General features: G+C 39.5%; 1 protein-coding gene across 9 annotated transcripts in view; it reads left to right on the top strand.

Moving 5' to 3' along the window:
* The first annotated feature begins 1,215 nt into the window (after nt 1–1,215).
* The window catches only part of ATP8B4 (ATPase phospholipid transporting 8B4 (putative)), a 265,509-nt gene continuing 247,961 nt past the window's right edge, over nt 1,216–18,763 (top strand). For 4 of the 9 annotated variants that reach the window (XM_073800972.1, XM_073800975.1, XM_073800971.1 and 1 more), the window contains exons 1-2: nt 1,216–1,270; nt 17,641–17,709. In XM_073800972.1, the coding sequence (XP_073657073.1) occupies nt 1,231–1,270; nt 17,641–17,709 (109 nt within the window). In that variant the 5' untranslated portion in view covers nt 1,216–1,230. Of the gene's footprint in view, nt 1,271–1,429; nt 1,496–5,784; nt 5,913–17,640; nt 17,710–18,763 lie in introns of those variants that run through there. The other 5 variants (XM_033851663.2, XM_073800974.1, XM_033851662.2 and 2 more) reach the window with 5 other exon arrangements.

The raw sequence follows: 18,763 nt of genomic DNA, 5'->3' as shown, positions 1-18,763 counted from the left end.
AAGAGATAGAAACATACACATTTCTATATTTGATAGGCATTACTTAGTTTTCCTTTAAAAATATTTTATCAACTTCTATTCCCACTAACAATGTAGGAAAAGGTGTAGATTTCTTTAAATATTCTTCAGCGAAGGTAATTACCAGACTTACAATAGTTGTCAATATGAAAAGTTAAAACATGGCATAGAGGCTATACTTAATTCTTTTTAAATTCGAAACAGTTTTTCATTGTAAATATTTTAAAGAAATGATTTCTTCCTCATATAGGCTGTTCTTGGTCCTTTTTATCATGCAAGGAAGAAAGCCATCACTCTTGTGTCAAGAAATCTGTCCTTTTTTTTTGTGACTGTGGAGCCCTGGCAGGGAAAGTCCCTCCCTTCTCTCTGTAGAAACCTGAGGGCTCAGTACCACATTGTTTCAGGAGAGTGGGATTGACACAGGGGATCAACTTGCTCTGGTTAGAGAGACATGACTAAAACATACTTGGTTTCAGTACTTAACAGCAAATCTGATGCAACTTCTGGAAAATCCATAAACGGCTTCAGATGTATTGAAAAATAGCATAATTCTTTCTTTTAAAAATAGCTATGAACCAAAATATTTTGTTTTCATCTAATCCCATCTTAAAAACCAGAACTGTCTCAAAGCGATTCGACACTAAAAAGTTTAAATCTATTTCCCATATGTGTTTGTTCTTCAGCATCCTTAGGGTTAAGCGTTTGTTTCCTCTGAACTGAAATTAAGGATGTTGGGAAAGAAGAAGTCATCGTTCTGCATATTACATGTTGCTTGAGTGTGCTTAGCTTTCATCCATAAGAGAGTTGAACTCCCCTTGTAATAATTTTAAAAAAATTGACATTGCTAATTCCTTCATCTCTGGCAAAAACAGGTAGGAACTCCAAAGATATTTACTAATCTGCCTCAGTCAAGGGCTGATAAAAGTTTACTAAGCAGAAGCTGTAGCTGGTGACCCCTTTCGTTGTCTGCGTCTGTCCTTCTGAACTCTTGATTCCCACAGAAGAAGCCATCCTGGCGAAGACAGCCTCTAGGGAGCTTCCTTTTGTTTCTCCAAGATTAACCAGTTCTGCCCTGGTAGCAGCAGTAGGCAACTATTCCAGGAAAAACTCTTCTGGGCTTTTGGTATTTTTCCAAGGACCGTTTTTACTCCCTCAGTTCTTCACTGGCAGGGAGGCTGCTTTCCTGCAACACCTTCCTCTTTTACTGATGAGATGCTGATTCTGATCTGCCATCTAGCAGCTTCCGGTAGTGGTAAGTGGTCAAGAGTGTTTTTCCGGGAGTCGATCTCAGGTTTTCAAGAATGTCCCCTAGAGACCCAGTTTCTTTTCTATGTTAATTACTAGAGCTTTCAGAGTAGCCTTGCTTTTCTCGCTTTTCTCGTTCTCATTGATATGGTCATGGAATGGGTACCTGTTTGATCTTGCTGCACTGCTGGGAAATCTCCCTTTTGGGCGAGAGGCTTAGGTCCAGGCTGAGGTGAGTCTGGGGAGCATTGAAGGGTTGGTGAGACGAAGAAGAGAGGTAGTTCTGGGCTGTTTGGTGCTTTTGGTTTCCTTTTCCAGGTTGCTGTTTTGCTTTGCTGTTTTCATTTGCTGTGTGTTGAAGTTTAGCAAAGAGTATTAATTATTCTCCTCTCATTTAAAAAGTAATTTTTGGGGAAATTAGTTGGATTTGGGAAACAGAGCATTTTCTTTTTTTCCTTTGAAGGTCAAATTTTTCTTCTGTTAGCATCACCTATTACATGGCCAATGGGAGTCACATCAATGTCCATTTCTTCTTGGTTTGTGGGTACTTGTCACTTCCTTTGATAGCAGTTGGTTTGAGTTTTTTCCCGGAGGGTTTGTATCTGATGCACCTATTCAAGATATTGTTCATTTTATGATCAATTCATGCCTTGGGCATAACAGTTTGTCACTAAGCTCTCCCTCTGAGGCTTGAGGGGTATGTTTTTAGGACTGAGATTTGTCTGAACAGAGAAATGGATTCTTCTAGCTGTTTTGTTGACAGACATGAGAGAGTCTCAGGTCCCTGGTTAACAATTAGCTGTTTCGAAAAAAAGGAGATGGGCAAGAAACATTAATTAGGGGCTGAAAGCTTATTAGAAAGGAGGTGAGGAAATACGGTATTGTGTATGGGATTACCTGTGTCCAAGAACGGCCACCTTTGTGCCTGTGTTGTTCCCTGCTTGCCTTTACAGCAAAATGTGAATTCAGAGGGATTTTTGGACCTATATTTATCTATCTTATGCTTTTATATTGTTTCATCATGCATGCATGCATCTTTAAAAATGAGGGGCCAAGTGATTTTTTTTGTGCCCCGGGGTTTTTTTTTTTGTGCTCAGGAGGATTTTATTTTTTTTCTTACATGGTAAATTGGAAATTTTCATTTAGTAGGAAAAGACTTAACCTATCGTTTCAAAGCAAATCAGAAATTGTTGCTGTCCTTGAAATAAAATTCCTTAATGTATGTATCCTAGACGCTTGCACAGCGTGTACAAGAATCAGGTGCTAGTATTTGTTTTCAGGATTTCCCAAGAAATGATGTCAAAGAAAACAGTATCCTCCAAATGTTCCACATTTCTAGTGTATGCCTAAAGTCTTACTTGACTTCTTAGCAATCTTACGTATTTTCTAAATATTAACAAATAAAATTCTAGTTAAATGTTAAATATAAATATTATATTGGTCAGTAATGAATATTATTGACCATTGAGTTTTTGGAAACATAGTCCTTCTTTAATGTGAGGCTACCTTTTTCTCCTCTCCCCTCTTCTTTACTCAATGCTGGTTTGTTGAGCACCTACCTACCCCGTGCCAGGCTCTGTGCTAGATGCTCTGAAGAAGAGGGCGTAGGAGGAAAGCCACAGCGTTTTGTTTCAGTACATGTTTCTCTAGCCCTTCTTTTGAGGTTGGGTGTTCCCTAGGACTCTGTCCTTGTCCTCTTATTGACTCATCCTCACCCGCTGTCCTCCCCTCACTTCTCTTCATTCTCGTTCTTCTTGAATGAGATCATTCATTCCCCGTGACTTCAATGTTTCCTCATATGTTGATGATCCAAGTCTACAAGTCTGTCTTTTCTCTTTCATGCTGAGGATATTTTCCATGAGCAAGAGGCATTTCAAGCCTAGTGTGTTCAAACTGAACTTAATATTCTCCCACATCAGTTCCTGCTCCCGCTCTCCCACCTTCTCCCTTCACTGCTGTATTTGTCATTTTCGATAATGGCACCTCTCTCCTCTCATTGTCCTGAGCTGAAAATGTGGAAGTTATCCCAGATTCCTCCTTGTTTTGCACCCCAGCATACAGACCCCTTATAAAGTCTGTCAATTCCAACTGCAGGAATATTTCCAGAATCCAGCTCCACTTGCCTGTTGTCACCGCTCCCCCACTTCTTTCCGTGCCAGTCCTTGTCGTGAGAGTAAAACCTTCCTAAAAACCCTGACGGCATACACTTGTGTAGAGAGACATGAGGCAGCAACGACAGTGGACAAGGGGGCCTGGATTCTAAGTGTACCATTCTGCAGAGAGAGCCCTTCTGCCTCCCCATTAGCTGAGGATCAACCACAGAATCTTGATTGTGGCAATGCTCTGTGTCACCTCATCTATCAAATAGGGATAGTCCCTGCCCGTAAAATTTTGTTGAGGATTAAATGAGATGATACATGTCAGTGCTTAGCATGAGGCTAAGTACCAAGTGAATGGGAGTGATGATGATAATGATGATTTCTTTCAGAATCCATCTCTTATCTACCTTGCCAGCCCCATATCACACTACACTCCTCCATGCCCCTTGTAATCTGGTTGCCATGACTATCACTGCTTCCTATCACAACACTTGGTCTTTCCACCTGCTGTCCTTTTTGCCTGTACTTACGTTGTTTTACTGAGCAAACTCTTCTTTTCAAAAGGACTTGACTTCGAATTACCATCTGTGAGCTCATAGCTGACTCTGCAAAGCAGGCTTGGTGACTCCCTTCCCTCTGTCTCCATAGTTCTCAGTCCCTCCTTCTGTCATAGTCCTGCACTAATGAACTTTCTATGTATCTGGTCTCATCTACCCCAGACTCTTGGCTTTTGAAGGACAGAGATAGGGCCTAATGATCCTTTCCTCCCTCTACCCAGCCCAGGTTTGACATAGAATAGGCATCTGATGAGTGTTTGATGATTGAATATCAGTAAGGATGCTCTCAAATTTGATAGGTTTTCTACGTATGTAGAGTTAAAAATACATTTAAGAAAAATAAAAATAATAATAGCTTTCCTTTCTTCAGTATTAACTTTGTAGCAGGAGGCACTGTGCTAATTTTTTTTTTTTTTTTTTTTTTTTACAGGCATGACCTCATTTAGTTTGCTAAATGATCCCATGAGTTACCCTGATTGTCTCTGTTTACAGATGAGAAAACCAGGGCTTAGAAGGGAGGGGAACTTGCTGGAGGTAGAGAGATAACAGGACCAAACCTGGCCCCCTGACTCCAGGCTGGGGGAGGAATGGGAAAGTGAGAAGGGGAAGGAAGATGACCAAGCCAGGGGAAGTGTGTTTGGGAGAGAAAAGGCAGGATGAGGAGAAGGACATTGAAAATGCACAAGAGAGGCAGTGAGGGCAGGCGAGGCAAGGAAGAGAAAGGAAAGAGAGAAGGAAACTAGGTGATCAAGTTGGAAAATAAGCAGGACATAAACAAGAGGAGAAAGGGAAGAAGTGTTCCCACCACTTTAGAATTTTGTGGTAACAGCTGCGTGCCTAACAGAATATAAGCAGACTTCAGTGTCGACATGACAACTTACAACAAAAGGAATCTGATGTACATTATATGGGAAATAGAATAATTTATTGTTGAGGCATGGTAATTAGATATAATTGGTAAGCAGTTTATAAATTTGGCTGTGCTAACCATCACTTTGACAAACACGTACACAGACTGGCTTAAATTTTTTTACTTCTATTTTTGCCCAATATCTATACTCTGTAAGCCCTACAGCTGTTGGCAGCCATCAATATGATTAAAACATTATCTATACCTGATTCACTTTGCTGTACAGCAGAATCGAACACAACATTGTAAAGCAACTATACTCCAATAAAAATTAGTTAAAAAATAAATAAAACATTATCTATACCTCCTACCCTCATATCACACTCAGAGCTGCACACATGTAGGACTGAGGCCTGGGCTTATTCCTTAGCTTATCCCTCACTGGTCTAACCTCCCAAGGCTGAGATTTCCCTTTTGCGTCAAGATGTCCCTTCCCTGGAGTCTTAGAGCTGTGTTCCATCTCCCACCCCCCATCCCTTAGAGACCTGGAACAGGGGGCTCCTGGGGAATATTACTGGGCTCGTAGGCAGCGTTGCCAGCAGATATGTCTGCAAGGTCACCATGTCCAGAGGTAGGAAGACTCACTGAGGCTTTGCTTTTCAGCCTCTGGGAGCCTAGGGCCAGAAAGAGGAAAGGGGCAGGGGCAGGACCAGAGAAGGTAGAGGGCAGCAGGAGGAGAGAAGGGGCTGATTCCCTAATCCTGCCATCCCACTTCCCATCCTCAGACCCCACTGTTACTCAGCAGATGGGTTCTCCATTGTTCATCTAAGCCTTCCAGGCAGCTCCCCTCCCCTCCGCTCTTGGTGGGTCAGTCCTCTTGGTGGGTTGGGTTGAGAGGCAAGTGCCTTAGTGAGAAATAGGAAGGAAAGTCAGGGAAACAGGGGAAGGAAACTGAGAGTGAAAGCAGAGAAAAGGGGAGGGAGTAGGAGGAGAGAGGACAGATGGGGAGGAAGGAAGGAGGGGGAGGAAGCACATTCTTATGGAGTGAGCTGTATTTACATCTATATTTATCCTGGAAACAGCCCTGAGAGGAAGGAATTATTACCTCTATTTTACAGATTCGGGGATTGAATCTTAGGAAGGGTAAGTAACTTGGTCAAAGTAACACTAGATAGAAAGAAACTGAGCTAGGATCGGGATCTGTTATCCTAAAAGTCTCTCCTGTACATTACAGTGTCTCCGAAGAGGAAGAGAAGGCAGAGTTGGGGAGAGAGGGAGGCAAGCAGAACAGCACGGAGACTGGAGAATAGACGGGTGGGGGACAGGAGGTCCTCACAGGGGCTGAGGACTGGGGTTGGGCTCCTTGAAGCTGTGTGGGACCTTTCCCCCTTGGCCCATCTTGTCCCTGAGTCCTGAGAACTGGTGAGGACCCACTGCTCAAAGGATGTAGAGGATGCCCCTGCGGGGACACCCCAGCTCCTCCCTTGACCCTGAGTTGAAGCCGGGCCGAGGGGCGCTCCCTGAGCAGCACTCTGGGCAAGGAAGGAGAGCTGCCAAGAATCTGCCTGCGCTACTCTCTGGCTTCAACTCCTCCTCCTGTGTCTTCCCCCACTGTCCTAGCCCCTACCTCTTCCCTTTCTTTCCCAATCTCCTCTGATTCCTTTGTCTTCCTGTCACTCTCCCTCACGTTTTCAATCTCTCTTCCCACTGGTTCTATCCCCTTAGTTTATTGCCATGGCCCTGGCACCCCACTGTAAGCACATCTTCTCTTTAAAGCCTCATTACCCATTCACACTTAGCTCCTTTATTTTGCCGCAGAATGTCTTACAGGGGTTGTACTCACTGTCCTCAATTCACCCTAACGTTTACATAGACATTTTGACAGGGGAAGTTCAGAGGGCTGCCTTCAAGATAACTGTCTAACGAGCATTTTCATTATGTGTCACTGTCCCCAACAACCTGTCCAGGTATGTTCTGAGGCCCAGAGAGCTTACTTGCCCCGGATTCTGTAATGTTAGTAGAAAAAGCAGGAATCCAAGATCAGGTTGTTTGACTCCAAAGGACAAGCTTGCAGCCATCACATCCTGCTGCCCCTTGAGCAGGTCAGCAGGCTGTTCCCTTGGTTGCTGGTTGGTGAGTTTGTTATGGCTAGAGTGGGTCATATGTCCTGTAGACTTTGGACCATAAGTCAACAGCAAACCAAAAACAGAGCTACCTTTCTGGGGAAGACTAATATTAGCTCAGGAGACGGATGATCTAGAGTGAGATGAATGACAATTTATGAATTGAAAATGTATAATATATAACTGTCAGGAGGACCAGAATGTTCACTTCAGCATGCATGACTGGTGTATTCTTCCCCTGTAGGCAGACTTCTGGGGGAAAGCAAGTTATTATCAGTAGGTTGCTTGGTGATGGTGGAATTGGAGCAGGGGGAATTGAGTATAATAACTTGATTGTTGAATGGCCTCTGATCATTAAAGAGAATCTCCATTTTAATCCTTGGCTTAAAGTGCTGAGTCACCTGCAACCAGGTGTACCCATTTTCACTATAAGTAGGGACCTCTTTGAGGAATCATAATATGACCAGTATGCACTCTTCTGCTCACAGCTGCTTAAGTAGCTGCTTAAGTAGCATTTCCAACTTGGATGTCTTGTTATGTCCTCAGTCTCAAGGTATCTGAAACCAACTTCTTATCTTCCCTAAACAAATTGGAGTTTTCTCTTTACTTTGCCATTTTTTCCATTAGAAGAATTACTTTCTGTGACCAAGATTCAAAACCTGAACTTGAAATGTAAAAAAACCCAAATTCTTCATGCAAGCGTCACTCTCAATCTTTTCCCAAAAAAGTGATCAGTTAAATGAATTAATATACGTAAAACACTTAGCTATTATTTTGGTTACATTTACCTCTCTTCTTACTTTCCCCAGACCTGTCTTTCTTGTAAAAACCCACTAAGACTTTCACACAAGAAAACCACCATTTTAATCCCTTGCATAAGATGAAGGCAAGGGTAAGATAAAACCTATTCAGCAACTTACCTTTTTCTATTTATTCTGCTTTGGGGTGATTTCATAAAAGGAGGAATGTGGAATGTTTTTATGTAAACAGTGTTTGCTTCAGTACTTGTAAATGTTGAATTTCAAAATCCTAAGTTCCTACTTCTAGAGCTAGATTTCGTTTTAACAAAACCTTCTTTGTCACCTGATTTTTTTTCAGTGTATTTCCGTAGACGCTCACTGATCTGAAAGTTCAATAAAAGATGGCTTTTTCTTTACTCTGACCTCCTTTAGAGGTGGAGCGAGTGTCAGCTGGGGTATTTTGGTGAATTGATAAGTGTACAACAATAAAAGGACAGAGTTTTACTTCCTAAAATTTACACTAGAATCTGCTACATTAATATGAATCCTCCATTAAATATACCTGGGTTGCTGCTTTTAAAAGGAAAAGATTGGATTGTAGGAAACATGGACTTGAATCCTTAGTTTTTGTTGTAACCACATGCCTTAGAGAGTAAAAACACTTGAATAAGATCATTAATAAGAAACACTTTTCACAAACCTTAGAGAAATATTGTTTAATTCGTACAACAGTAATTATATTATCACTCTGGATTAAATATGAAATAGAGAATATTTTCTACAAAAATAAAAATGGCTAAAGTTAAAAAATGGATTTATTCATTATTTTAAAGATAAAAGCTTTCAAAGATACTTTGGAAGATGGTATTAGAGAAATTAAAAGCAAATAATTGGATGGTTTAAAGGTAATTTTAGGAAGGATATGGTTTTGCTTTATGTTTAATTGTCTAGGGGCTTTTAAAGTGAAAAGTGCTTATAGGAAGATCTAAAATAAGAGACAGAAGGGTTTACATGGATATTTTCTCTTTAGTTACCTTTATATTACACAAATATATATTTAAGTTCATCCTTTGTTCTGGCTGTCTGTTAGTGCTAATCCCTCAAAGCAATCTAGCAAACCAATAAGGAGAAAGAAAGAAAACGTTGGCCAGTGGCCGGTACTCCTAATAACTTCCTGAGAGATTGAGTTTCTTTCTTCTGCCTGCATTCTCATTGCTACCTGTCAGGGTGGAGAGTCCCTTTTGCCATCCTACTTAAAGAATCATTCTTTTCACCAGCTCGAGGGACTCTGAGCCCATGAAAACAAAAGATGTTTACTTAGTCTCCAGAGAGAGTTTTCAAGCCCTAACTAGTTGGCTTAGAACTTGCTGATGAGCCTTAACCCTCTGGCCAGATGGGGCCACCAGATCAAGGTGTCATTGTCACAGAATCCATTCATCCTTCTCCATGTTGCCATTTTGTATCGGTTGTGACTATTTGTTGGAACAAAGATAGTCCCTCATGGATAAAAAAACCCGCTTTTGTCCATGTTATTTCTCACAGAAAGGCTTTTCCTCAAAAAATCCTTTCTGTGCATCTTCTTTTAGAGCCAGAGTGCCTCCTCTTGCCCTTCTACCCCAAGATTTGCAAATTCCTCCTCCTTTCTTGTGCTGTTCAGTTTGCCTGCAACACTCTTCCTATTGCTAACCAAATACTTCTCATTTTTTGAGGTTCTTCCTAGGCTGGAGGTGGGGGATGCACAGGATGATAGGGACCAGCCAGAGGTAGGGAGCAGCTAAGAAAGCCATGACGGTTCCCAGTTTGGGAAGATCTAAGATGTTCTTGAACTTGGGGTTGGGGTCTGGGAAGGGATAGTTGCTAAAAGGGAAATGCCTTTTAGCATCTGGAAGCCCTTGCTTCATTCCTCATAGACACTGAGAACATTAATCATTCTTTCATTTAGCAAATTTTTATTGAGCACTGCCACATGCCAGGCGTGCATTTGACACTGAAGATACAACTATGGACAACACAGATCGGGTCTCTGCCCCACTGGAGTTTGTAGACTAATGGGAAAACAGCCAATATAATAGGCAAATACATTCTAGAATGATAAGGGCTCTGAAATTGGAAGTTCTGGATTCTATGGGAGCACATAGGAGGTGCTCTTACCTCTGATTTGGGGGACCAGGGGAGAACTCCTAGAGGAAGTGATGTATGAGTTGATATTGAAAAGATGAGTACAAGTCAGGTGAAGGGGCTGGCGATGGGGTTAGATTATGACAGGCAGAGGGAAGAGCATGTGTCAAGGCCCTCAAATAGAAAGAAGCTGAGTTATTTCTGTAGTATAGACATGGGGGGGGGGTGCAAGGAAGAATGGGGGCTGTAAGGAGAGTGATGAGAAATCAGGGTAGAAAGACTAGCAGGGACCAGGTTGCAGAGGGGCCAAGGAGTCATGCTGCAATTTGATCTTTTTTCTAAGGCCGGTGGGATGTTATTGAAGGGTTTTAAGCAGGGGTGTGATATGATGCCGTTTAATTTTTATAAAGATCACTGTGGCTTCAGTGTGGACCCTGGTCTATGGGTGGCCAAGGCTGGAGCGGGGAAACCTGTTAGAAGGAATGCAGGGTCAGCAGGCATGTCCTAGAGGCATCTGCTGCCTAAGACTGGGGTAGGGGGAGCAGTGAGGAGGGGGCGGGGGGGATTGTTTTAGGCAGCCTTGGTGGCAGTTGGTAGAAGGCATGGGAAGAAGAACAGAAGAGTTATTGATGGGTTATATTTGAGGACCTATCCCTGCTTCTAGCAGCACCTGGCAGTAGTACTCCCATCTTGTTGGATTCATCAGTTTTAGTGACTGGTTCCTGGAAAAGCAGTGGGTTTTACAAAGTGTTGATGGCCCTACTTGTCAGGGGCACCCCAGGGGTGGCTATTCCCTCAGTGGGCTGCTGCTTTTCCTGGAGGTGGTGGAAGGGAACTCATGAATCTGGGAGCACAACAGGGAGAAATATTGATGGTTTCAGGCCTTTTAGACACTAGAAATTTGTAATGCAACAGTAGGTGTTGATGAAATTCCTCTGCATCCTCCTTTCTTGTAACTGCTAAGCCATAAGTGCTGTTCTTCCTCTTTTCTGGTCTCCATATGACTGACCAGCTTCTTCTTTCATGGGTGTTTAATGCATCCTGCCACACCACGTCTTTGAGCAGGAACAAACAAGTCATTTCTCTTTCTAACCTAAAGAGTATGAATTCAGAACCTCTGCCTACCTTGTCATGTGTTTGCGAAGGTGCTTCAGTTCATTTCCATGGTCCTTTGGGTTCTAAATGTTGAAGTTATTTGTTTGCCCTTTATTTATTCACTCTAAATCCTTAATAGAGTTTACCACGTGAAGGAAATTAGACATGTAGGGAAAAAAATAAAAGATAATAATGACATTATTTCTGCCCCCTATTTATTTATTTCTAAATAACTTTTTTTCTTCCAGTTTTATTGAGAAATAATTAACATACAGCACTGTATAAGTTTAAGGTGTATAGCATAATGATTTGACCCACATCATGGAATGATTACTACAGTAAATTTAGTGAACGTCCATCATCTCATATTAGATAAAAAAATTTTGAAAAGTTGTTTTTCTTGTGATGAGAACTCAGGATTTATTCTCTTCATGACTTTTATATATAACACACATCAGTGTTAATTATATGAATCATGTTGTATGTTACATCCCTAGTACTTACTATCTTCTAACTGGAAATTTGTACATTTTAATCACTTTTATCCAATTCCCCCTCCTCCCACCCCCTGCCTCTGGTAATCACAAATCTGATCTCTTTTTCTGAGAGTTCGTTGTTTTTTTTGTTTTTGTTTGTTGTTTTTTTGCGGTTCGCAGGCCTCTCACTGTTGCAGCCTCTCCTGCTGCGGGGCACAGGCTCCGGACGCGCAGGCTCAGCGGCCATGGCTCACGGGCCCAGCCGCCCCGCGGCATGTGGGATCCTCCCGGACCGGGGCATGAACCCGTGTCCCCTGCATCGGCAGGCGGACTCCCAACCACTGCGCCACCAGGGAAGACCCCGTTGTTTGTTTTTTGAAGTATAATTGACCTACAACACTGTGTTGGTTCCTGGTGCACAGCACAGTGATTGCATATTTCTGTACATTACAAAATGATCACCATGATAAGTCTAGTTACCATCTATCACCATGCAGAGATATTATATTACTATTGACTATATTCCCCACACAGTACATTTCATCCTCATGACTCATTTTGTCACTGGAAGTTTATACCTCTTAATCTCCCTATTTCACTCATCCTCCCTCCCCTTGCCCCTCTCCCCCACAACTATCTGTTTGTTCTCTGTACCTATGAGTCTGTTTCTGTTTCATTATATTTGTTCATTTGTGTTGCCCAGTAAGTGAAATCATACAGTATTTGTCTTATTTCACTTAGCGTAATACCCTCTAGGTCCTTCTATATTGTCAAAACTGGCAAGATTTCATTCTTTTTTATGGCTGAATAGTATTCCATTGCATATATACATTACATCTTCGTTATCCATTCATCTATCAATGGGCACTTAGGTTGCTTCCATATCGTGGGTATTGTAAATAATGCTGTGATGAACATAAGGGTGCTTTATGTCTTTTTTAAAAAATAAATTTATTTTTATTTATTTATTTTTGGCTACATTGGGTCTTCGTTGCTGCGCACAGGCTTTCTCTAGTTGCGCTGAGCGGGGGTTACTCTTCGTTGCAGTGTGCAGGCTCCTCATTGCGGTGGCTTCTCTTGTTGCAGAGCATGGGCTTCAGTAGCTACAGCACATGGGCTCAGCAGTTGTGGCTTGCAGGGTCTAGAGCGCAGGCTCAGTAGCTAATAGCACATGGGCTTAGTTGTTCCGTGGCATGTGGTATCTTCCCAGAACGGGGCTCGAACGCATGTGCCCTGCATTGGCAGGCGGAGTCTTAACCACTGATCCACAAGGGAAGTCCCTCACTGTAGTTTTGATTTGCATTACCCTGCTGATTCATGATGTTGAGCATCTTTTCATGTGTCTGTTTGCCATCTGTATGTCTTCTTTGGAAAAATGTCTCTTCGGGTCTTCTGACCACTTTTTAATGGGTTTTTTTTTTTTTTTTTTGATGTTGAGTTGTATGAGTTCTTTGTATATTTTGGATATTAACCCCTTATCAGATATATCATTTACAAATATCTTCTCCAGTGCAGTAGGTAGCCTTTTTGTTTTGTTGATAGTTTCTTCCACTGTGCAAAAGCTTTTTAGTTTGATGTAATTCCATTTTTTGCTTATGTTTCCCTTCCCTATTATCTTACTAAGTAAAGTAAGCCAGACAGTGAAATACAAATATCATATGACATCAATTCTTTGTGGCATCTAAAAGAAAAAAAAGACACAAATGATCTTATTTCCAAACAGAAAGAGACTCACAGACACAGAAAACAAACTTATGGCTGCCAAATAGGAGAGAGGGTGGGAGAAGGATTATATTAGGAGGCTGGCATTAACATATACACACTACTATGTGTAAAATAGATAGCCAACAAGGACCTACTGTATAGTACAGGGAACTATACTCAATAGTATGTAACAATCTATAAGGGAAAAGAATCTGAAAAAGAATATATATATATATTGATATTGATGCAATTTATGTCAGAGTGTTCTGCCTATGTTTTCCTCTAAGAGTTTTATAGGATCTGGCCCTTACATTTACATCTTTAATCAATTTTGAGTTTAGTTTTGTGTATGATGTTAGAGAATGCTCTAATTTCATTCTTTTACATGTAGCTGTTCAGTTTTCCCAGCACCACTTATTGAAGACTGTCTTTTCTCCATTGTATTCTTACCTCCTTTGTCATAGATTAATTGACCATAGGTGAGTCGGTTTATTTCTGGGCTTTTTATCCTGTTTCAGTGATCTATATCTCTGTTTTTGAGCCAGTACCATATTGTCCTGATTACTGTAGCTTTGTACTATAGTCTTAAGCCAGGGAGCCTGATTCCTCCAACTGCTTTTCTTTCTCAAGATTGGTTTCACTATTTGAGATCTTTCATGTTTCCATACAAATTTAAAAAATTTTGCTTCTAGTTCTGTGAAAAATGCCTTTGATAATTTGATAAGGATTGAATTGAGTTTGTAAACTGCCTTGGGTAGTATGGTCATTTTGACAGTATTGATTCTTCCAATTCAAGAACATGGTATATCTTTCTAGCTGTTTATGTCTCCTTTGATTTCTTTCATCAGCATCTTACAGTTTTTGGAGTACAGGTCTTTTGCCTTGTTAGGTAGGTTTATTCCTAAGTATTTTATACTTTTTAATGCGATGGTAAATGGGATTTTCTTAATTTTTCTTTCTGATCTTTCATTATTAGTGTATAGGATTGCACCAGATTTCTGTGTATTAATTTCTTTTCCTGCAAATTTACTGAATTCATTGATGAGCTCTAGTAGTTTTCTGGTAGCATCTTTAGGATTTTCAATGTATAGTTTCATGTCATCTGCAAACAGTGACAGTTTTACTACTTTTCCAATTTGTATTCCCTTTATTTATTTTTCTTCTCTGATTGCTGTGGCTAGGACTTTCAAAACTATGTTGAATAAAAGTGATGAGAGTGGACATCCTTGTCTTTTTCTTGATCTTAGAGGAAATGCTTTCATTTTTTCACCATTGAGTATGATGTTAGCTGTAGGTTTGTGGTATATGGTCTTTATTATATTGAGGTAGGTTCCCTCTGTGCCCACATTCTGGAGGGTTTTTATCAGAAATAGGTGTTGAATTTTGTCAAAAGCTTTTTCTGCATCTATTGAGATGATCATATGGTTTTTATTCTTCAATTTGTTAATGTGGTACATCACACTGATTGATTTGCAGATATTAAAAAGTCCTTGCATCCTTGGGATAAATCCCTCTTGATCATGGTGTATGATCCTTTTAATGTATTACTGGGTTTGGTTTGCTGGTATTTGTTAAGGATTTTTATGTCTATGTTCATCAGTGATATTGACCTGTAATTTTCTCTTTTTGATGGTAGCTTTGTCTGGATTTGGTATCAGGATGATGGTGGCCACATAGAATGAATTTGGGAGTGTTCCTTCCTCTGCAGTTTTTTGAAATAGTTTCAGAACGTTAAGTGTTAGCTCTTCTCTAAATGTTTGATAGAATTCACCTGTGAAGCCATCTATTCCATGACTTTTGTTTGTTGGGAGTTTTTCATCACAGATTCAATTTCAATACATACAATTGGTCTAGTCATATTTTCTATTTCTTACTGGTTCAGTCTTGGGAGATTGTACCATTCTAAGAATTTGCCCATTTCTTCTAGGTTGTACTTTTCATTGGTGTATTGTTGCTTGTAGTAGTCTCTTATGATCCTTTGAATTTCTGTGGTGTCAGTTGTAATTTCTCCTTTTCATTTCTGATTTTATTGATTTGGGCCCTCTCCCTTTTTTTCTCAATGACTCTGGCTAAAGTGTTATCAATTTTGTTTATCTTTTCAACTCTTAGTTTATTGGTCTTTGCTATTTTTTTCTTTGTCTCTATTTCATTTATTTCTGCTCTGATCTTTGTGATTTCTTTCCTTCTGCTAACTTTGGGTTTTATGTGTTCTTCTTTCTCTAGTCACTTTAGGTGTAAGGTAAAGTTGTTTGTTTGAGATTTTTCTTGTTTCCTGAAGTAAGCTTGTATCACTATAAACTTCCATCTAAGAACTGCTTTTGCCACATCCCATAGGTTTTGGGTTGTTGTGTTTTCATTTTCATTTGTCTCTAGGTATTCTTTTTATTTCCTCTTTGATTTCTTCAGTGATCCATCAGTTGTTTCATAGCATATTGTTTAGCCTCTACGTGTTTGTGTTTTTGCATTTTTTTCTTGTAATTGATCTCTAATCTCATAGTGTAGTGGTCGGAAAAGATGCTTGATATGATTTCAGTTTTCTTAAAGGCTTCCTTTGTGGCCCAGCATGTGATCTGTTCTGGATAATGTTCCATGTACACTTGAAAAGAAGGTGTATTCTTCTGCTTTTGGATGGAGCACTCTATAAATATCAATTAAGTCCATGTGTTCTAATGTGTCATTTAAGGCCTGAGTTTCCTTATTGATTTCCTGTCTCGATGATCTGTCCATTGATATAAGTGGAGTGCTACAGTTCCCCTCTATTATTGTATTGTGGTCGATTTCTCCTTTATGTCTGTTAACATTTGCCTTATGTATTGAGGTGTTCCTCTGTTGAGTGCATATATATTTATAATTGTTATATCTTCTTCAGTTGAGCCCTTGATCATTATGTAGTGTCATTTGTCTATTGTAACAGTCTTTATTTTAAACTCTATTTTGTCTGATATGAGTATTGCTGCTCCAGCTTTCTTTTGATTTCCATTTGCATGGAATGCCTTTTTCCATCCCCTCACTTTCAGTCTGTTTGTGTCTCTAGATCTGAAGTGGGTCTTTTATAGACAACATATATATGGGTCTTATTTTTGTATTCATTCAGCCAGTCTATTTCTTTTGGTTTGAGCATTTAATCCATTTACAGTTAAGTTAATTATTGATATGTATGTTCTTATTGCCATTTAAAAAAATATTTTGGATTTGTTTTTGTAGGTCTTTTATTCCTTTTCTCTTTTGTTCCCCTCTCTTGTGATTTGATGATTATATTGTTGTGTTTGGATTCTTTTTCTTTTTTATGTGTATATCTATTTTAGATTTTTCATTTGTGGTTACCATGTGGTTCTGATATAGCAGTCTATATGTATACATGATTGTTTTAAGTTGCTGGTCTCTTAATTTCAAATGCATCTCAAATATCCTGCATTTTTGCTCTCCTTCTCTCACAATTACTGTTTTGATACCATATTTGTGTATAGATGATTTCCTACCCTTACTGTATGTTCACCTGTACTGGTGAGCTTTACCATTTTGTAATTTTCCTGTTTCTAGCTGTTGCCTCTTCTATTGAAAGAGTTCCTTTAGCATTTGGTGGTGCTGAATTCTTCTAGCTTTTGTTTGTCTGTAAAGCTTTTGATTTCTCCATCAATTCTGAATGAGAGACATGCTGGGTAGAGTATTCTTGGTTGTCAGTTTTTCCCTTTCATCACTTTAAATGTATCATTCCACTCCCTTCTGGCCTGTAGAGTTTCTGCTGAAAAATCAGCTCATAGTCTCATGGGGATTCCCTTGTACGTTATTTGTTGCTTTTCCTTTGTTGCCTTGGATATTTTCTCTTTGTCTTTAGTTTTTGTCAGTTTGATTACTATGTGTCTTGGCGTGTTCCTTGTTCAATTAATTCTGTATGGGACTCTGCACTTCTTGCACTTGGGTGACTGTTTTGGGAAGGAATTACTTTTGGTACTTGAATAAAAGGCAGGTAATGGAGTGTCATCTCTGAGATATTCTGATTCACAGGGTTTTGGATATGTTAGAAAATTTGGCTCCATTTTAATGCCAAATTGAATATTACACTTGTGCTTACCTTCCATTGTTCCATATAGCCGCCATAATACAAATAGATAATTTTTGTATAGAATTATTTGTTTCCTTAAAAATTTTTTAAATTGAAATATAATTGATTTAAAATGGTGTGTTACTTTCAGGTGTACAGCAAAGTGATTCAGATATATATATATATATATATATATATATTCTTTTTTAGATTCTTTTCCATTAGAGGTTATTACAAGATATTGAATATAGTTCCTGTACTATACAGCAGGTCCTTGTTGGTTATATATTTTATATATAGTAGTGTGTATATTTTAATCCCAAACTCCTAATTTATCCATTTCCCCTTTCTCCTTTGGTAACCATAAGTTTGTTTTCTATGTCTGTGAGTTATAGAATTATTATTATCTTGTTAGATTTAAGTCTCATAAATGGAGTCTATTATTCCTTACTGTGTTAATGACTTCCTAGTCATCTAGATTTGACTAGGAAGAAAGCTGAATGATGGCAATTTATGGTTAATGAGCATTTCTCAAATACTAATGTTGTGTACATTTCTTGTTTTCTTATGTAGGCCAGCTGTTGAGGCCTGGTGAAAAAAAATCAGGTGCAATAATGTTCTGCAGTAAAAAGAAATCACTTGGTAAGTATTGAGTTCTTTAGGTGACACAAAGCAAATATGATTTTTTAATATTTATTTTAATTTCACAGAGGTGTAATTTATAAACAAAAACCACACAGATCTTAAGTGTTCCATTTGATGAACTTTAAAGGCTGTATGTAAACGTGTAATTACCACCAAAAAGCACGAGTTAGAACGTTTCTATTACCTGAGAAATTTCCCTTGTGCCCCTTTTTATTCATCCTCCCTGTGTTCTACACAACCACCTTCTGATTTCTAACAGATTGGTTTTGCCTGTTTTTGAAATCGATATAAATGAAATCATACAGCATGTATTCTTGTGTCTTGCTTCTTTCACTCAGCATAAGGTTTTTTTTGACATATATCCATATGGTTGTATATATCAGTAGTTTGTTCCTCTTCATTTTTACTTTTAAAACAGTATTCCATTGTATGAATACACCAACACTTAAGACTAAGTTCATATGTTTAGAAATAATTTGGATTCATGATGGCAAGTAACACACTTTGTTTTTGGTTGAGTAATTGGTCTAGCTGAACAGTGTTAATAGTATTCCAATTTTTAAAAATACAGCATCCTGACCAGAGAGTATTAATCTCGTCTTATGTCTTATTAGTCAGCAACATTGTGTAGCTTTTCCTTCAATGGAAATGTATTCAGTTTATTACTGCTATTTTCTTTATTATTTTTAAAACTTTAATTAATTATTTTTTTTATGGCTGCATTGGGTCTTAGTTGTGGCACATGGGATCTTCATTGAGGCATGCGGGATCTTTTGTTGTAGTGTGTGGGCTCTTCGTTGAGGTGTGCAGGCTTCTCTCTAGTTGTGGCGTGCGGGTTTTCTCTTCTCTAGTTATGGCATGCAGGCTCCAGGGTGCAGGGGCTCTGTAGCTGGCAACATGTGGGCTCTCTAGTTGAGGCGTGCAAGCTCAGTAGTTGTGGCAAGTGGGCTTAGTTGCCTCACAGCATGTGGGATCTTAGTTCCCCGACCAGGGATCGAACCCGCATCACCTGCATTGGAAGGCAAATTCTTTACCACTGGACCATCAGGGA

The sequence above is a fragment of the Tursiops truncatus genome, chromosome 2 (genome assembly GCF_011762595.2).
Source record: "Tursiops truncatus isolate mTurTru1 chromosome 2, mTurTru1.mat.Y, whole genome shotgun sequence".
NCBI classification, from domain to species: domain Eukaryota; kingdom Metazoa; phylum Chordata; class Mammalia; order Artiodactyla; family Delphinidae; genus Tursiops; species Tursiops truncatus.
Note: the sequence above shows the minus strand (reverse complement) of the source record. Positions and strands in the feature narration are given on the sequence as shown.